This window comes from Argopecten irradians, chromosome 12, assembly GCF_041381155.1.
Source record: "Argopecten irradians isolate NY chromosome 12, Ai_NY, whole genome shotgun sequence".
Classification (NCBI taxonomy): Eukaryota; Metazoa; Mollusca; class Bivalvia; order Pectinida; family Pectinidae; genus Argopecten; species Argopecten irradians.
Window position 1 is genome coordinate 23,734,305 of NC_091145.1, and position 18,972 is coordinate 23,753,276.

Genomic DNA, 18,972 nt, shown 5'->3' on the forward strand with positions numbered 1-18,972 from the left:
GCATACATTTATGTAGTTCTAATGGCAAATGGCAAATTGAAGAGAAGTATTTGAAATAATTCTGTTATATATTTACACATGAAAGGTATATTAATTGAAGTGTTGTTTTACTGTTATGAGTCTGTTGTATTACAAACATACCTAGACTGTAGATAACAAAAAAATTGATTGATTGATTGATTGATTGATGGGGTTAACGTCCTTGAACTGGTTTTAACCAAGCCTATAGGACACTAGAAAAAACCCAACTGCTACCTTGTATTTAATTTGTAGACATGAAAGGTGACCTGATTGTTAGGTATACATTATACATTATACCACCCTATCGTTTCTGGTCTGCTTCACATTTGATAACCTTTCAAAAGCCTTCATATTGATCTCGTCACTTTGATCATTGTAATTTCATTTATATCTTATTGAAACATTTGCCACAGATATTTTTCCGGAGATTGCAGATTTGTTGGAATTTAATTATGACTAATTGATTAAATGAACATATTTCCACAGTAATTGAATATTTTACTGCTTTAACTCGCAAACATCATTCATGAACTTTATAGATATTTTATCACCTGTACATTACAGAAGTTCTAGTAGATCAAATAGTTTTATTTAGACATGGAGAGTCATAAATGTTAATTAGTCTTCTCTTTGTCTTCGGTAGGTCACAGTAAAAATCATTCCATGTGATCATTTGTTTTATGTTTTTGTGGGATAATTGAAAAGTCAAATGCTTGGTGTTTTTAAGTCATTACATATCGGGCAATACATTTCAATAAAAAGCAAATTTTCCAAAAATGTATTTTATTTTTAATACAAAGTTAATTTAGGATATAATTAGTGAGAGTGTGTAACAGATGGACAACACCAAGGAACCATTGATTACGTGGTGGAGATTGTCGAAGGATGGAGTTATGTCCCCTTTCTCCATATGGCCTTTTGGTTTTGGAGGCAAATAGCTGTACAAAGGATATCCTTCTATCCATATGGTCTATTTACAATAAATCTATAAATTGGAAGGAAACTGTGGGATACATTTCCTCCATCTCAATATATACCGTATTCGACCCAATAAGAGCCCCATCCCTATAAGCGCCCCTCTCCTATTTTTTAGACTTCAATTTCACTTACTTCGAATTTATGTGCAGACTGATATATGAAACTTTGTTGGTTTTCTTACGGATTTCTTTTGCAAATTGATTTATGGCTTACTTTGTAGAATCATTTTATGAGAGTCCAAATATGTTTCTATTAAGTGCCACCTGAACTGCTTCAATTCTTTTAGCGCCTGGGGCGCTTTTTGGATTCAATACAGTATATAGGATAACGTTAATATGCCCCATAGCTATACAGTATTATGGGGATATATATATATTGCCGTATTTGGATGATAAATATACCATATAGTTTGTCTGTATCTTCATCATCACCCATGGGCCATCAACTAGAGTTGGAGGCTTGCTAAAATTTATAAACAAAGCACTTTATCACTTTGGCCTCAAACAGATGAAGATTTACCTGCAAAAGTTTTGAGGGTCGTTGTTTAATTATCATTACAGTATTTATGAAGATTAAAACAAGGCCTTGATATTGAAGATAACTTGATATTGAAGATCTGAGATCTAGAGCAGATTCAGATGAACATATGGAATGTTTGAGTATTCCCCCACAGTTATGAACAGAACACCTGACCTATGTGTTGATGGTGTAGTACCTGACTGGACCTGTGTACCAGTTGGGGCCTACCAATCATTGACCCTTCACAAAGTACCAAACGTTCAGCATCACCTGACTACTATGTCAGTCAGGTCCCAGAAATCTGAGCATCAGCTGTCTTAACTGTGTCATTAGGTCTATTCGTAGGAATAGCAAAGACTTTTACAGGTCAGGTGGTGTTCCTTCTGTAGTCAGTCCATAGATGTAATTTGGTTACCATGGTTTTTAGCTCACCTGGCCCGAAGGGCCGGTGAGCTTATGTCATGGCGCGGCGTCCGTCGTCGTCCGTCCGTCCGTCCGTCCGTCCGTCCGTCCGTCAACATTTCCTTTAAATCGCTACTAGTCATAGAGTTCTGCATGGATTGTAACCAAATTTGGCCACAAACATCCTTGGGGGAGGGGGAACAGAACTTGTATAAATTTTGGCTCTGTCCCCCCCAGGGAAGGAGGGGCGGGGCCCAATAGGGGAAATAGAGGTAAATCCTATAAATCGCTACTTGTCCTAGAGTTCTGCATGGATTGTAACCAAATTTGACCACAAACATCCTTGGGGGAGGGGAAACAGAACTTGTATAAATTTTGGCTCTGGTCCCCCGGGGGCAGGAGGGGCGGGGCCCAATAGGGGTAATAGAGGTAAATCCTTTAAATCGCTACTTGTCATAGAGTTCTGCATGGATTGTAACCAAAATTAGCCACAAACATCCTTGGGGGAAGGGGAACAGAACTTGTATAAATTTTGGCTCTGATCCCCCAAGGGCAGGAGGGGCGGAGCCCCTCAGGGGAAATAGAGGTAAATCCTTTAAATCGCTACTTGTCATAGAGCTCTGAATGGAATGTAACCAAATTTGGCCACAAACATCCTTTGGGGAAGGGGAACAGAACTTGTATAAATTTTGGCTCTGGTCCCCCGGGGGCAGGAGGGGCGGGGCCCAATAGGGGAAATAGAGGTAAATCCTTTAAATTGCTACTAGTCATAGACTTCTACATGAATTGTAACCAAATTTGGCCACAAACATCCTTGGGGGAAGGGGAACAGAACTTGTATAAGTTTTGGCTCTGATCCCCCGGGTCAGGAGGGGCGGGGCCCAATAGGGGAAATAGAGGTAAATACTTTAAATCGCTACTTGTCGTAGAGTTCTGAATGAAATGTAACCAAATTTGGCCACAAACATCCTTGGGGGAAAGGGAACAGAACTTGTATAAATTTTGACTCTGACCCCCCGGGGGCAGGAGGGGCAGGGCCCAATAGGGGTAATAAAGGTAAATCCTTTAAATCGCTTCTCGTCATAGAGTTCTACATGAATTGTAACCAAATTTGGCCACAAACATCCTTAGGGGAAGGGGAACAGAACTTGTGTAAATTTTGACTCTGGTCCCCCGGGGGTAGGAGGGGCGGGGCCCAATAGGGGTAATAGAGGTAAATCCTTTAAATCGCTACTAGTCATAGAGCTCTACATGAATTGTAACCAAATTTGGCCACAAACATCCTTGAGGGAAGGGGAACAGAACTTGTATAAATTTTGGCTCTGATCCCCCAGGGGCAGGAGGGGCGGGCCCAATAGGGGAAATAGAGGTAAAACCTTTAAATCGCTACTAGTCATAGAGTTCTGCATGGATTGTAACCAAATTTGGCCACAAACATCCTTGGGGGAAGGGGAACAGAACTTGTATAAATTTTGACTCTGGCCCCCCGAGGGCAGGATGGTTGGGGCCCAATAGGGGAAATAGAGGTAAATCCTATAAATCACTTCTTGTCCTAGAGTTTTGCTTGGATTGTGACCAAATTTGGCCATAAACATCCTTGGGGGAAGGGGAACAGAACTTGTATAAATTTTGGCTCTGACCCCCTGGGGGCGGGAGGGGTGGGGCCCAATAGGGGATTTAGAGGTTAATATTAAAATTCCTTCAGAAAAGAAACAATGAACCTGTATTCAGAACATTACTTGGCATTACAAACCAGGTGAGCGATACAGGTAATTTGGTTACCATGGTTTTTGATTGGACACATCCTTTCAATTGATTATAGTTTCCCATAATACCTGTCAATATCTGATACCTGTTGTACAAAAACCAGACAGCATAGTTGGTTGGTTGGTTGATTCATATATAATATGCTTAACGTCCTATTAAAAGCTAGCGTTATTTAGGTATGGCCTCCCCTCTGTTTTTATTGTGTTGTATGTTTGAATGTTTTGGGAGGCTACAGTATATTTGTGTTGTATTGTAATACTGGACCTTTTTTATAGTGCTATCCCATTGAAGCATATGCCACCACAGATACTGAACAGCACATCCCACTCATTCACATACTACTGAAATCAGGTAAACCAGTCATCCCACTTCCTTTATGCTGAGCGCTATTGAGTAGGAGCTAGGAACAGCTGCAGAAACTCTTTAGCCATGCACCCAAACTCCAACTGCATGCATTTCTCCTTACCCTGAAGTGCTTCATTGGGACTGCTATAGGAGATTTCAGAAAAGATGGCGTGACGTCACAGAAAGTTTACATCCGGGTCCTCAAAGGTACAAACACAGTATGGCGACTAATAAAAACAATAACAGATACGTACATCCCTGCTACACAATCGATACGTTGACAAAAGTATACACTTTCATACTTGCAAATTCTGATTTTAGAATGTTTTCTGATTGTTTCAGAGGTTGACAGACATTTATATTTTTATATTTACAATTGTTTATTGCTAAATATATCTGTAGATTTAGTGTTGAAGCCAGCTTGCGAAGCGGTGCCGGGCCGTCACAAGTACCCGTTTTTTGTTCACACGTAGAAATCCATGTAGTGAAAAAAGTTATGAATAGATAACTGATTTCAAAGTATTTTGTTTCTGTTATACATGAAAAAGCTGTTCACAATACTATTTAATATAAATATAACGAAATGTGAACCACCTTGCCAGACCACGGCCGCTCGTGCATGGCTTCGCTGGTAGATCACCTCGGGCCACAGCTCATAGTTGGGAAATTAATAATATTAATACATAATTACCAACACATATCTCAATAAGTACTTGTAAAATATATATATTTCGTTATTTTCCATGTATATCTTGTTTTAAAGGAATGGTATAAGCCACTGTGTTACAACGTAAATGCAGATCTATATGTACATGTACGTGCACGTACATGTACAGTATGGCTGACGATATCTCGAAAAAATAAAATGGTGAAATCGTTCAATTTCATGCTGTAGAGAGGTGTTTTTAGCTAGCTATTCAAATCGCCTTTCATCCATGGTCCGTCCGTCCTTCCGTCCGTCCGTCTGTCCTTCCTTCCGTCCGTCCGTTAACAATTCTTGTTACCGCTAATTCTCAGAAAGTGCTGAAGGGATCTTTCTCAAATTTCATATGTAGGTTTCCCTAGGACTCTAGTTGTGCATATTGCATTTTGGGACCGATCGGTCAACAAGATGGCCGACAGGCGGCCATCTTGGATTTTGATAGTTAAAGTTTGTTACCACTATTCCTCAAGAAGTGCTGAAGGGATGATTTTGATAGTTAAAGTTTGTTACCGCTATTCCTCAAGAAGTGCTGAAGGGATCTTTCTCAAATTTCATATATAGGTTCCCCTAGGGCCCTAGTTGTGCATATTGCATTTTGGGACTGATCGGTCAACAAGATGGCCGACAGGCAGCCATCTTGGATTTTGATAGTTAAAGTTTGTTACCACTATTTCTCAAAAAGTACTGAAGGGATCTTTCTCAAATTTCATATATAGGTTCCCCTAGGGCCCTAGTTGTGCATATTGCATTTTGGGACTGATCGGTCAACAAGATGGCCGACAGGCAGCCATCTTGGATTTTGATAGTTAAAGTTTGTTACCGCTATTTCTCAAAAAGTACTGAAGGGATCTTTCTCAAATTTCATATGTAGGTTCCCCTAGGACCCTTGTTGTGCATATTGCATTTTGGGACCGATCGGTCAACAAGATGGCCGACAGGTGGCCATCTTGGATTTTGATAGTTAAAGTTTGTTACCGCTATTTCTCAAAAAGTACTGAAGGGATCTTTCTCAAATTTCATATACAGGTTCCCCTAGGACCCTAGTTGTGCATATTACATTTTGGGACCGATCGGTGAACAAGATGGCCGACAGGTGGCCATCTTGGATTTTGACAGTTAAAGTTTGTTACCGCTATTATTACTCAAAAAGTACTGAAGGGATCTTTCTCAAATTTCATATATAGGTTTCCCTAGGGCCCTAGTTGTGCATATTGCATTTTGGAACCGATCAGTCAACAAGATGGCTTGGATTTTGATAGTTAAAGTTTGTTACCGCTATTTCTCAAAAAGTACTGTAGGTATCGTTTACAAATTTCATATGAAGGTTCCCCAAGGACCCTAGTTGTGCATATTGTTAATTGGGACCGATCGGTAAACAAGATGGCCGACCGACGGCCATATTGGATTTTGATTGTTAAAGTTTGTTACCGCTATTTCTCAGAAAGTACTGAAGGGATCTTTCTCAAATTTTATGTGTAGGTTCCCCTTGTAACCTAGTTGTGCATAGTACCTTTTAGGACTGATGCATAATGCCTTTCGGGACTGATCGGTAAGCAAGATGGCCAACCGGCCGCCATCTTAGATTTCATTGTTGAAGTTTGTTACCACTATTTCTTAAAAAGTACTATAGCGATCTGTCTCAAATTTTATATGTCATGTGTTTGAAAAAGTTTGAAAAGCAGGGAAAAGATCCCTCTTTCCATTGTCAGACATAGATCTTACTTTGGTGGGCGCCAAGATCCCTCTGGGATCTCTTGTTTTTAATTTTTGGTCACTTTTATTCCATGGGCTGCTATGTGAAGTCCCACATTGAAGTGATGTTACTTTTAAATAATTTGAATACATGTTAGATAGACTACAATATAGCTAGATCGCAGTACTGTAAATGCCGACCAGGACACATTGCGCACGGCTTCGAGAATCCTAAATTACTCGAAGTTTTGTTTTAAAATATTATAAAAAGTAACTATAAACTGACTCATTTGTATGTCATTAACTAAATTCCAAAATTTCTGACGAAAAAGTTATCCAAAATACGTAATTTTGTGACTCTGAAAAATGACGAAATTCGGGATCTCGGCAGTACTGTACGTAATGGCTGCCGTGCGCTTGGGGTAAATTTTAGTTTGGTCATAATCACACATCGTAAGGTGTTTACCAAGTAAGACTTAGACAACAGTAATCGCTTATTAAAATGTCAGTATGATATTTCGGGAAACTTGGAATTATATTTTTAATATTCTGTCAATGTTTATACGTAGGTCTAATGGCGACCTTGTTTTTTTCTCGTGGCGGTCGAAAATGGAGTATAAACAGAGTAAAATATATGAATGCCAGATGTTTATATTTATATAATATTGTTAAATATTATTATTTACACTTTTAAAAATTAAAATAACGCAATAGTTCTCGGATTGCCGTACTATTTATTACAATAAAATGTAAACAAACATCTCAAGCGGCTGTGTTCCCACATGTTTATGTGTACAGATATACGGAGTTGTACCTTTGAGCGCCCGGATGTACCTTTGTGTGACGTCATCGCCATCTTTTCTGAAATCTCCTATAGGTCAATCTTACTAGAAACTTGTGTGGAGTTGATTTATATTCAAAGTTGTCCCAACACCTGTAAGACTGTTATCATTATTTCTTGTGCAAGATTTTACAAAGTACTCATATCATGTGCGATTAAAAATGAACGAAAAGATGTGAATGTGTGTGGAGTATTTTTTGTGGTTAAAAATATCTTCTGAATAAGATAAGGTGCAACTTAGGTGAATGTAGATAGTACTGTTTTACATGTATTATAGGTAGATATACAGGTACACATAACACTACAGGTGGGAGAGGCTGGGGAGACTATGTATAACTTCACTATCACTACATCGCCCCTGCTCTACTCACGATTTGATTATACAAGATCCTTGGTTACATGTACCCATATATGTGATGCTTTATACTTTGCAGCCAAATTCTGTTGCTATTAGTTTTCTTGTAAATCATAAAATTAGCTATAGAATAAGCTGGATGTTATCTAAAAATTCCATACTCTCAGTTTGTGTGTTTAGATTGAAGCAAATTACTATATAATTCTTGATTTGCTGAGTACCATTTAAAATTTTATCTGTTTTCATTTTAACTGTTGATCGTTTTGAAACGATTACATCAAATTTTTGTTAGAAAATATGATTTGTATGGAATTGTTTGTTAGATTCAAAGTGTTGTAGATTGATTTCACTGCTGTTAGGGTTAGCTGTGTTGTGCTTTAATAATGCAGGCCTGCTTTCAACTGTGCCATGGTGTAATTGATTTGGGAGCTCGTTTAGAATTGACTCCATATTTGGTTGTGTGCCTAATGGTTAATGATTAAATAGCCACGGCTCACTTAATTAGTTAGTGAATGTTGAAGCAGGTCCCAGTAATCTTACTATGTCATCTAGTGATCCAAGGTCCTGATTACCTCCCTTTAAAAATCTAATTAAGAAATGTTAACTTTTTTTCTTTGTTGATGAATTCTTCATTAACTAAGGATTTGGGGTCACAGTGGTTGTTGTTCAGGTGTTTCAACATATTACCTTTAACCCTCCACCATGGGGTCCAAATAGTGCAATTACCAGGTATTGACCGTAGCCTAGTGTTTTTTTCCTGTGGTATTCCAGTTTTCCTCCATGTCATAATTATGGCACATCCTTAGATGCTATTGACTGTTGATATGATGTCAAACTTACTGATGTAGTAAAGTCTTTGACTATACATTAAGACTAAATGATATATTTATATAAATATGTAAATGACTATTTAGATGACTATATAGGATTTGGTAAGGTGTCAGATGAACGAACTTTGGTCTCGTGAGATAATGTAACTGTTTGAACTCACTGCAGCACATTCTCTTTGGAAGATACTTGAACACCTCCATACATTTTGTATAGCTAAAGTTTATATATATTTTATATATATACTATCGACGATTGAAACAGATCCATAAATTGTCTGTAGATAATGTGATATTCTTAGGAATAGATTCCCATGGTGTCGTCCCTGTCAGGGTGTCTCAGGGTTGATGTGCGGTCTGAACTTGGATACCCAATATCTTCTCAGGATGTCCCCGAGTTGTGGTACAGAGAGACACCCAATATCTTCTCTGGGTGCTTTACCCAGGATGTTTAGAGGAACTAGGGTCAGGGTTTATACAATGGAGCTTATTATGTCATACTTGCCCTGATCTCAGCTCTTGTCACAATATCTGGGCCGTGGAGGGACACAGATAATATAATATTGACTCTAAACAGAATTAATATCATTGAGGTGGGGTTAATCCTTGATCAAACAGGAAGTGGATGGTTCAGGGTTAGAGTGACACAGGTGTTACAATTAATTACTGGGTGGTCGGCTCGCTTAATTCCCATTCTGATGCAATACTGTCATATGTGCAAGAATAAAATTGTTGATGCCCATTAGATTAGATAGATTAATTCGGTCATTGTGGATAATTAGGGTTGAAATCTAACCAAGGCAATCGATTAATGAGGTTATAACGTAGGATTGAAATCAAACCATCAATAATCGGAAAAGTCGGATCAGATCAACTTTGTTTTATATACTGTAAATTTTGTGTTTCCTTGCCCAACAACTTTTTCAAAGTGATTTATTTTTGCAATTCACATGTACAGTTAAAATGCTCTAATATGTACCTGTAGTTATGGTAAAACTTTTCCACAGTAATTGTTTTATGTGGATTTTTATTGTCTGCAATATACATAAACTAAATCGCAGAAGATCAGTTGTATGTACTATATCCAATAGGCATATAGAAGGGGAGGAATTGTGCTAAAGAAACTCATTAGAATTAATGAACTTAGTTTGAATCCAGAACTATACTTTGAAGGTGTTAATGGCTGCATGGTTGGGTTGATGTCCAAAATCTATCAATTTCATTTTCACATTAAATCTACAAGCTTAAGTTTGTTTCATATTTGTTATAAAATGAATTTATGTCTTTGTACAGCTCTTGACAGTTTCTGATGTAAACTATACACCTAAGGTTAGTGTTTGTATACTGGGGCTGTTCCATTGTATAGACCAGGCCTGGAGATGTTTACCCTAAAGGGCCCTGCTGCTAGTCTAATGGAGTCAGGCTAGTCATAAAGAGGGATGTTGTATATAATAATACAGGTATACCCCTCCGCTGACCCGGAAACCTGGGCGAGACCTGGTAACAGGTCACATGATAGGCCAGTCCTTAACGATCAAAACAGGATACCATTAAAATGGACGAGGTTTTAGTTTTTGGCAGCGAGATAACTCCAAATTTTAGGTTTTTAGATGAGGAAGATTCACCAGAGATAGGGTGTACCGTGGTTTTCATCATACAGATAAACTCACCTTGATACCTATGTATGATATAACTGACATATAGGCCATGGTTATATTTGTATACATCAGGTATTTATATACTAACTTATAGATTAGAGAAGTTTGGAACATTCCCATAGCCAGGCTGCATATTGGTTTCATGAATGGAACATCAATGTGTAGACTTGTGCATTACTGGTTATACATTGACCAGTACAACTTTCCTTACTGTTAAGATGTTTGACCTTTGTGTAAAGGTCATCTCAATTATTATACCAGTGTGTAGCTGTCAATCTTGTCTATAGGGGAACAAAACTCATCCCCAACTGACCAATCCTGACTGAACAACTCTGACTGACCAATGTCATTTCAGGTCAAATGTCATATGCTTGTCACATAGACAGTTGATTGGGTTGACCTTTGACTAGTTCAAACATATTTCCCTTGTACAAATTAATCCATAGAATACTATTTTGGTCAAGTGGCCAAGTGGTTAAGACATATACCACAAGCTATATCCACCTCTGGGCCGCCAGCTCTTATATTAGTAAACCATGTGGAGCGAAAGTTACAATTTGCTTGCTGCAGATGGGTGGTTTTTTCCGTTTTTTTTTCTTTTTTTTTTTCTCATTTTTCTACCTTCTAAACCTATAGTACAAGCTTCTTGGCTGGTAAAAGGATGTTAAACCAAGCAAACTAAACCAAGGGTGGATAACTGTGATATTTTGATTGTAGAAATATTTCACACAAAGAATGTCATGGGGAAAAACAAATTTTCATAATGCTTTTCAATTAACATTTCATCACTTAAGTTCATAATATGCAGATATACATCATTTAACCTGTATAAGCTATATATATATATGCAGCCACTATTTTCATCCTTATTGCTATAAAAAAATTGTAAGTGCAAAATACACCACACATGCTGTCATGGTAAATGAACTTGAGTCAAGTCCTATTAAATATGAGAATATTCCTTATTATTCCCAGGCTTGGGCATGTTGTGTGCTCATTGACACATGCATTACATGGAGGGTATATATATGTAGCACCATGTAGACTGAAGTATCCCTTTACTTATAACATGTGGCCTAGACAACAGTATCCATATCTGCTGTATAGGCACCTGTCATCCACATTTCATAACGTACCTGGTGTATTGATTTAGGTCTGGGTATACGACTGCCACAATACAGCATATGTAAATACACAACGACAGATTTTTTTTAAAACTATTGTAAACAAACAATGGTAATGAAATGCTTAATACCTTAAATTTTTCATTTAAATTCAAAGTTAAATTATTTTGCTTTGTCATCTGAAACAGGTTGCTATTCTATTGAATTTTAAAATCTGTAATTCGATTTTTTGGACGGAAACAACAATATAAACAATTGTGAATGACATAAGCATTTTTGCAGACATTTACATATTTTTAATGATGACGGCTCACCCTGTGTTCCGACTACATTTATATGTATAAAAAACACAAATTCTGTTTATACAGGAATGTGAGTATTAATCAATAAAATTCTGGTTATCATTGAAATCGCATAGTAATAAAACTAAATATATATAGATATGTGTTCAGATATCTCCACAATCCATTCCGAAAGGTGCGAGTTATACATATCAATATATATTGGGAAAACTGGTAGTATATTACCATAGTGTGTGGAATATCAGAGGTAATGCGATAGACTGCTGTAACGGACAAAGCATTGTGGATACAGCCATACTGTTGAGTACGGAGTGGATGACAATGCAGGCATGTCGGAATTTTAATTATAGGTGAAGCGATCTTTGGTTACATCAGGCACATAGGGGGACATTGATTGGTCATAATAGATCAATCTCTCACTCGCTATTGTCTGGAGACGGACTAATTAGATAGGGTTCTGTGGCTGAAGTGGGCGGAGTGACATTCTGACGAACTGTCATAGGTACTGGTGGTACATACGCTGGATCAGGTGTCTCTACTGGCATCCGTTCACCATGGTATTCCAGGCTGTGTGATATTGCAAGGTGGCTCTTTTTACTGCCGGTAAATCAGACTGAATTTCTCACCTTCCTGCTCAGGCAGGAACTCTGCCTACTCAGGATTTAAAGTTTGTGAATTAATTAGTAAGTTCCAAGTTTCTTGGGAGGTCGATAGAGTTATTCTGATAGAATAAATTTGTAGGCTCCGATTTTCATGACAGGTCGGATCTGAATTTTCATTAGAGGTCAGAGGAGCCAAGGTAAACAGTAGATTTTTAGGTTCCGAATTTCATGGGAGGTCGGTGATGAGCCCTGTATATATATAACAGTGTGTATTGTGCCAAGACCAAAAGGAAATGTGATGAAACTGTCAGAGTTTTGGACAAGTGATCAACTGTTGTAGGGGAGGCACCAGCTGACAGGGCGATGATATCTCACATGTACTGAGAAAGTGTGGAGATGGGCAGATTGGTGTGTAGCTCTGTACAACAGGCTGTGGTGTAAGGTAGAGGAGGTATACTGCTCCAGTCTCACCTGACTGGTATTTCGGGTTTGTGAAGGGTAGCTCTTCAATAATCTAACAAGGCTATAACAAATATTGTGTTCAGCTTAACAGAGAAATGAGATAGTCATGTTTTCGTGATGGAGTCCGAGAGCCGATTTAGAGATCATCTGGAAGCATTGAACTAAGAGATACGCTAATGGATGGTGTACATGTTGTGGAGGTGTTAGCTGCGATACAGTGACAGAGATTGGAACACAAGTTATGTGACAGGCACGTGCACCAACACATTGTCTTACATACAGATGAGGATTTGAGTGTTTATACTCAACAGTATTACCCGACTGTACTTACAGATGAAGTATCGAGGGCCTATAGGAATTTGAGTGTTTTTGCCATGTCTCTATAATCAGACATGCTCCAGGAGAAAATACATATTTTTTTGAGTGATTTAACAGGTAGGTGGTAAACCTGAGGCTATACATTCTCACCTAGAGCTTTACATCCTAACAGGATCTTACAATAAAACGAATGAGATTGCTTGCGCACAATGGACCATGAGAAATATGGGACTTATTATACAGGACTATGACACATACAGGTAGTTTTGTGGTATGATCCATTCAAAATTTAAAGCATATTGAACCTAAGTCTTTGGAATGTTTTGCTCAGAAGAGGGCAGATTATCTTTTGAATTGTGTATTGATTTTACAAATTTTCCCAGGTAATTAATTCTTTTTTTAAATATTTCGGTGTTGAATAGAGTGTTACAAGGATGTTTATAATTTACCTGTTCACGCTAAGACAAATAGGATTGGAGAGGATTTACTACATTCATTGAACAGATATGCGTGTCGCTGTTTGAAGAAATGTCACAGATGATTTGTTTGCCTATATTGAGATGAATGACATGGTTGAGTGTTGGTTGTGTGGCTGATTGCTGAGCTGGGGGAGCACACATACACACGGACACACACTCCTCGTGGGTCAATATACCGATAACCTACCTGTCCACCAGGTGTAATATCCCCAGGGATAGAGGGGTCGTGTTCTCAGGTAAAAGTCAAACGCTTCTACAGATTGGATTGGAATGTAATCAAAACGTGGTAAGGACAGAACAGTACCAGGTCTCGTGGTTTATCGGATCGCTTATAGAGTGATCGACAGTCAATCATTCTAGCTATTGTGCTTTTCTGGAGGATTTCACTGGATTTCACTTCGTGATTATTATTCTATTGCACTTTTGGATTTAAAATCTTGGCTGTACAGAAAGAGTGGAATACTACAAGGCCTAAGTAGAGCACGAAAGCTTATTGTGTCTAGTTCTTATAACAGTAAATCATACCTGTATAAGCTGCTCAGGTGTTATATCTCGTTAATTATCGGATTCACACCTAATATTAGAACAAATGAGATAATATCTTAACCGTGTTGGATAATATCTGTAAGGCTACCCAGTGTAGTACTGGGTGGAGGAGTCTATTCACCGTGTACAAACATCCACAGATTGCTATCTGCTATGCTAGCTTTGGAAAATATCCCTGGAATTTAGCCTTGGAATACCTGCAGTAATTTTGTCACAGTACTTATTCATAAGGTTTTACAGACACAGGAGTTTTAGCCATTATTGTTTGTCTTTTGTTGCATTTTTACCTCCATGTCTTGTGTTAAGTTTAATATGATATTATAGATGTTTAATAATTAGGTAGGTATAGTGAACATGTTCCCATAAACATATATTGTAAATGTGTACAGGAAATAGGCCCTTTTAATACAGAAGTTTCATATATCCGGTCCATAAGGTTAATGTAGATGTTCGTGACAAGCTAGGCCAGAAATAATTTCAAATTAAGTAGCTTAAATGTTAATATAGAAGTGGTCAAATATTACATACATTTAAGGACTTTTATTAATTTAGGTGAAATATTATAGCCATTCTATTAAGAAACTATGAGTAATGCTTAGGTATCATGTTGAGTTTTGTATGTAATTCTGTAACGGGTACCAGTATTGAAATGTGTATGTTTTGTTTCTGAAGGAGGAAGTGGTTTTGATTATGACGTCCAAGGGTCCATAGACTTGTGTACATTCACTGCGGGATTCTAACGTACCTTGGGTTTCCAGAAACTCAGTGGCCAGTCACAAATTGACATTCCAAACGTATGTCTATACCACTGTACAATTGAGCATGTTCGTGACTGGGAAGTGTGGTCTTTTTCATTCATGATGACTCCAGAAACACAGCCTTTTATGATGGGCGTATGATCAGAATGTTTGTTACTCTGACAATAACACTATTGTGTAACAGTATTTTGTAATGTTATGATCTCTATCAGCATCACATACAAGTATGACAACAGCTTTACTCAATAGAAATGAGGACCCCGATAATGATGGTTCTGCCGTAGTTTGGGATTACTAATTAAAAGTGGTGCAACTATCTGGATGAAGGATTATTTAAAATGCCAAGTAAAGGCAAAAAGAAAGTAGGATTTGCGGAGGACCTACCAGATAGTCCTGAATCTGGGGGTCGGGAAAGTCGTAGTCGATCACGATCTCGATTTCGAGTCCGCAGATCTAAATCGCAGGATGTTAAATCAACAACGCCAAAGGAAAATATTCCCAGAAAGAGGGAACACAGTTTGGTGGCCCTGGTACGAACAGGATCCAGGAATTCTGTACGGCACCTAGTGAAGATGTTCGAGACTAAAACCTACACGGTAAGTTACAGGGAGGTTCTAAAGTATACAGGTGTACTCCTTTAAATTACAGGCGTATATTTCTAAGAACAGGGGCTTGCTCCTTATTTATAGGGCTTGCTCCTAATTTATAGGTGCTTGGTCCTGATTTATAGGTGCTTGGTCCTGATTTACAGGTGCTTGCTCGTGAATTACAGGGGTGTCTTCCCAATTTACTGGGGATTTGCTCCGAAACTTAAGGTTATTAAAATAAAAGGTTTGAAGTATTTTGTAGCATGTGGATATTATAATTATTATGTGCTGAGATAAGTAATCTTGATGCTCTGTTTATTCCCAAAATAAAAAAAAAATCACACTCATGTTAACCCATGATACTGCAGACAATAGCCTCTTTTGTGGAGATGCCGTTCCATAATCTGTTGGAATACTTAAGGCTAAGATTCTGTACAGGTATTCTGGGTGGAATTAGCTTACTTTGAAATTGCTGGCTGTTTGTTCTAGATAGGTACATGTAGATTTGGTAGAGAACAACCTGAAGCCATACAGCTACAACTTTATCTGAGCCTCTATGTTTATAAACGGGGTTTGCCAATGTTTAATGGTTTGGGACGGAGATTACACCATAGACATGAGTGGTTTTAGTAGGTAGGTGTGATAGGAATTTCAGGTTAAGGTATTCAGTAGAAAATTATTACCGATTTACCTTCTGAGAGGCTAGTGCCATTTTATCCGTTGTATTGTAAATCTGGATTGGAAAGAGATTAAATGTAAGGAATTTGAAGGTCTAAGCTTTAAAGTCAACTGAGAGTTGTATTAGATTATATAAGTGTGATAGAAATTTGAAGTTCAATAGGTATTCAATGTAATGTTATTGCATGTTTAGCCCCAAAAAGCTGTATAGAATATAAGTATATATATATATATAATATAAAGAATTTACACTGTAAGTGTTATGATATATTTCTAGCATTGTAAACAAAAATTTATTAGGCGTATATTCAAATAAAACACCTGTTCAATTAACATTGAAAATACAAATTAAATTATTGAATGCTACTATTGAATTTTCAGGAAATGTCTTTCGAGTTTCCATGGGAGGTAAATCTCGTTAGTAGATCTATTTTTGTTAATTGGTTGATTATTGGGGATACTTAATTGGTGGTTGGCTGCAGGATGGTGTAGATGTTTGACAAACACTAATTAGATATAAACCTGTGGTAATAAACAATCATTAGCAGGTGCTCTACCTGGTGCTAATACTGTGGGGTATATCCAAACCCTGGAGAATAGTAGGATGTCTAGATATTGGTGGATGATTCCCCTGCATGTTGTAGCTGTGTAGATTATGTGCATGTTGCCCATCACTGGAATACCAGCCTCCCCCTCACCATCCCCCTGGCTCACTGTCCTGTACATTGTAATCCTACAGACATAAAAGTAACCCTTCATTAACAGGCTGTATATCTGATAAAATGATGGTTATCCACTCCACCCATCAATAAGCTCTATTAGAAACCTCTTGTACACCACATGGTCACTTATATAAATATCTGTATGAACTGATCCCCCTGTTCCCCTCCCATGTTTTACATGAAGAGAATAGATTTGGTGGCCTGAGGAGCCACACACAACCTCCACCTGACTGACAGCCCACAATTATACCAGTAAATGTGGGGAAATTGATCATTATTATGTCCCAATGTTTTATTTATAAGGTCAGCCCTGGGGATTTCAATAGGCTCCTGTATAAATACATAAGTGATCTGGTTAGCTCTCTGGGGCTATGGTCAATACCATATGGATTTACCCTGACCCTCTAGAGCCCAGTCTAGCCCTATCAGAACTGAAACACATATATTAGCAGGTCCCATGGACCTCTTGTTTCAACAGAGGTGGTTATTACCAGATGCCCCCAAGGGCAGTACTGAGTTCATACTCCATTTAGCAATTTGAGTGTGTTAAATAATTAAGCACAATGGAGAGAATGTTTCCCTTGTGCATCCTTTATCGGTTTAGATTGAAATAAGAGCCTGATTGACATTTGTATAGTCAGAAGAATTTATCACAACATTCACTGACATATCTTTTCCTTCAGCTATATCTAATGTGACACAGATTTCTCCACTGATAGATTAATCAACTGCAATCTCCTCTGGAGTTGTCTAATGATAAATATTAGTAAAGAGAAAGTAAGGACTGTATACCTGTGATTGGAATGCACTACAGTAAGTGACAGTAACAAATGATAATGTTCACCTAATGTGTCTGTTAGCACTGAGCACACAGGTATGGGCTGGTTTAATTCAATTGAATGAATTACTCTATCTAATATTAGACGGTAAGTTTCATTCTCACTGCTACTTGTTCCAATTATTCAGGAAGTGAGGAGGAGATGTTGTACTTGTTAGTGTAAAGTGGAGTATTGATGCTGATGGGTGTGTTAGGTTGGGTACACCTGCATCCTAATCCTCACATCCTATATAATATCTACCAGTTACAGATGTAGTCTGTCTACCACCATCAGCATGTGTGTCAAGTTAAATAGGAACATAACGTAATAGGTCTGAGTAGTATAAAGTGGATAGGGAGTTAGATCTGAGTAGTATAGACTGGATAGGGAGTTAGATCTGAGTAGTATAAACTGGATAGGGAGTTAGATCTGAGTAGTATAGACTGGATAGGGAGTTAGATCTGAGTAGTATAAAGTGGATAGGGAGTTAGATCTGAGTAGTATAAACTGGATAGGGAGTTAGATCTGAGTAGTATAGACTGGATAGGGAGTTAGATCTGAGTAGTATAGACTGGATAGGGAGTTAGATCTGAGTAGTATAAACTGGATAGGGAGTTAGATCTGAGTAGTATAAACTGGATAGGGAGTTAGATCTGAGTAGTATAAACTGGATAGGGAGTTAGATCTGAGTAGTATAAACTGGATAGGGAGTTAGATCTGAGTAGTATAAACTGGATAGAGAGTTAGATCTGAGTAGTATAAACTGGATAGAGTTAGATTTGAGTAGTATAAACTGGATAGGGAGTTAGATCTGAGTAGTATAAACTGGATTGGGAGTTAGATCTGAGTAGTATAGACTGGATAGGGAGTTAGATCTGAGTAGTATAAACTGTATAGAGAGTTAGATCTGAGTAGTATAAACTGTATAGAGAGTTAGATCTGAGTAATATAAACTGGATAGAGTTAGATTTGAGTAGTATAAACTGGATAGGGAGTTAGATCTGAGTAGTACAAACTGGATAGGGAGTTAGATCTGAGTAGTATAGACTGGATAGGGAGTTAGATCTGAGTAGTATAAACTGTATAGAGAGTTAGGTCTGAGTAATATAAACTGGATAGAGTTAGATTTGAGTAGTATAAACTGGATAGGGAGTTAGATCTGAGTAGTATAAACTGTATAGAGAGTTAGATCTGAGTAGTATATAAACTGGATAGGGAGTTAGATCTGAGTAATATAAACTGTATAGAGAGTTAGGTCTGAGTAGTATAAACTGTATAGAGAGTTAGGTCTGAGTAATATAAACTGGATAGTTAGATTTGAGTATAAACTGGATAGGGAGTTAGGTCTGAGTAGTATAAACTGGATTGGGAGTTAGATCTGAGTAGTATAAACTGGATAGGGAGTTAGGTCTGAGTAGTATAAACTGGATAGGGAGTTAGATCTGAGTAGTATAAACTGGATAGGGAG

General features: G+C 37.9%; 1 protein-coding gene across 6 annotated transcripts in view; it reads left to right on the plus strand.

Annotated features, from left to right (window-relative positions):
- LOC138336353 (FERM domain-containing protein 4A-like) overlaps window positions 1–18,972 on the plus strand; it is a 114,783-nt gene that overhangs the window by 10,377 nt on the left and 85,434 nt on the right. Inside the window, exons 1-2 of one of the 6 annotated variants that reach the window (XM_069285800.1) lie at window positions 12,567–13,033; window positions 14,614–15,295. The exons of 1 other annotated variant lie outside the window; for it this stretch is intronic. In XM_069285800.1, the coding sequence (XP_069141901.1) occupies window positions 15,038–15,295 (258 nt within the window). In that variant the 5' untranslated portion in view covers window positions 12,567–13,033; window positions 14,614–15,037. Of the gene's footprint in view, window positions 1–12,566; window positions 13,034–13,466; window positions 13,632–13,665; window positions 13,682–14,486; window positions 15,296–18,972 lie in introns of those variants that run through there. 4 more of the 6 variants (XM_069285796.1, XM_069285797.1, XM_069285798.1 and 1 more) reach the window with 4 other exon arrangements.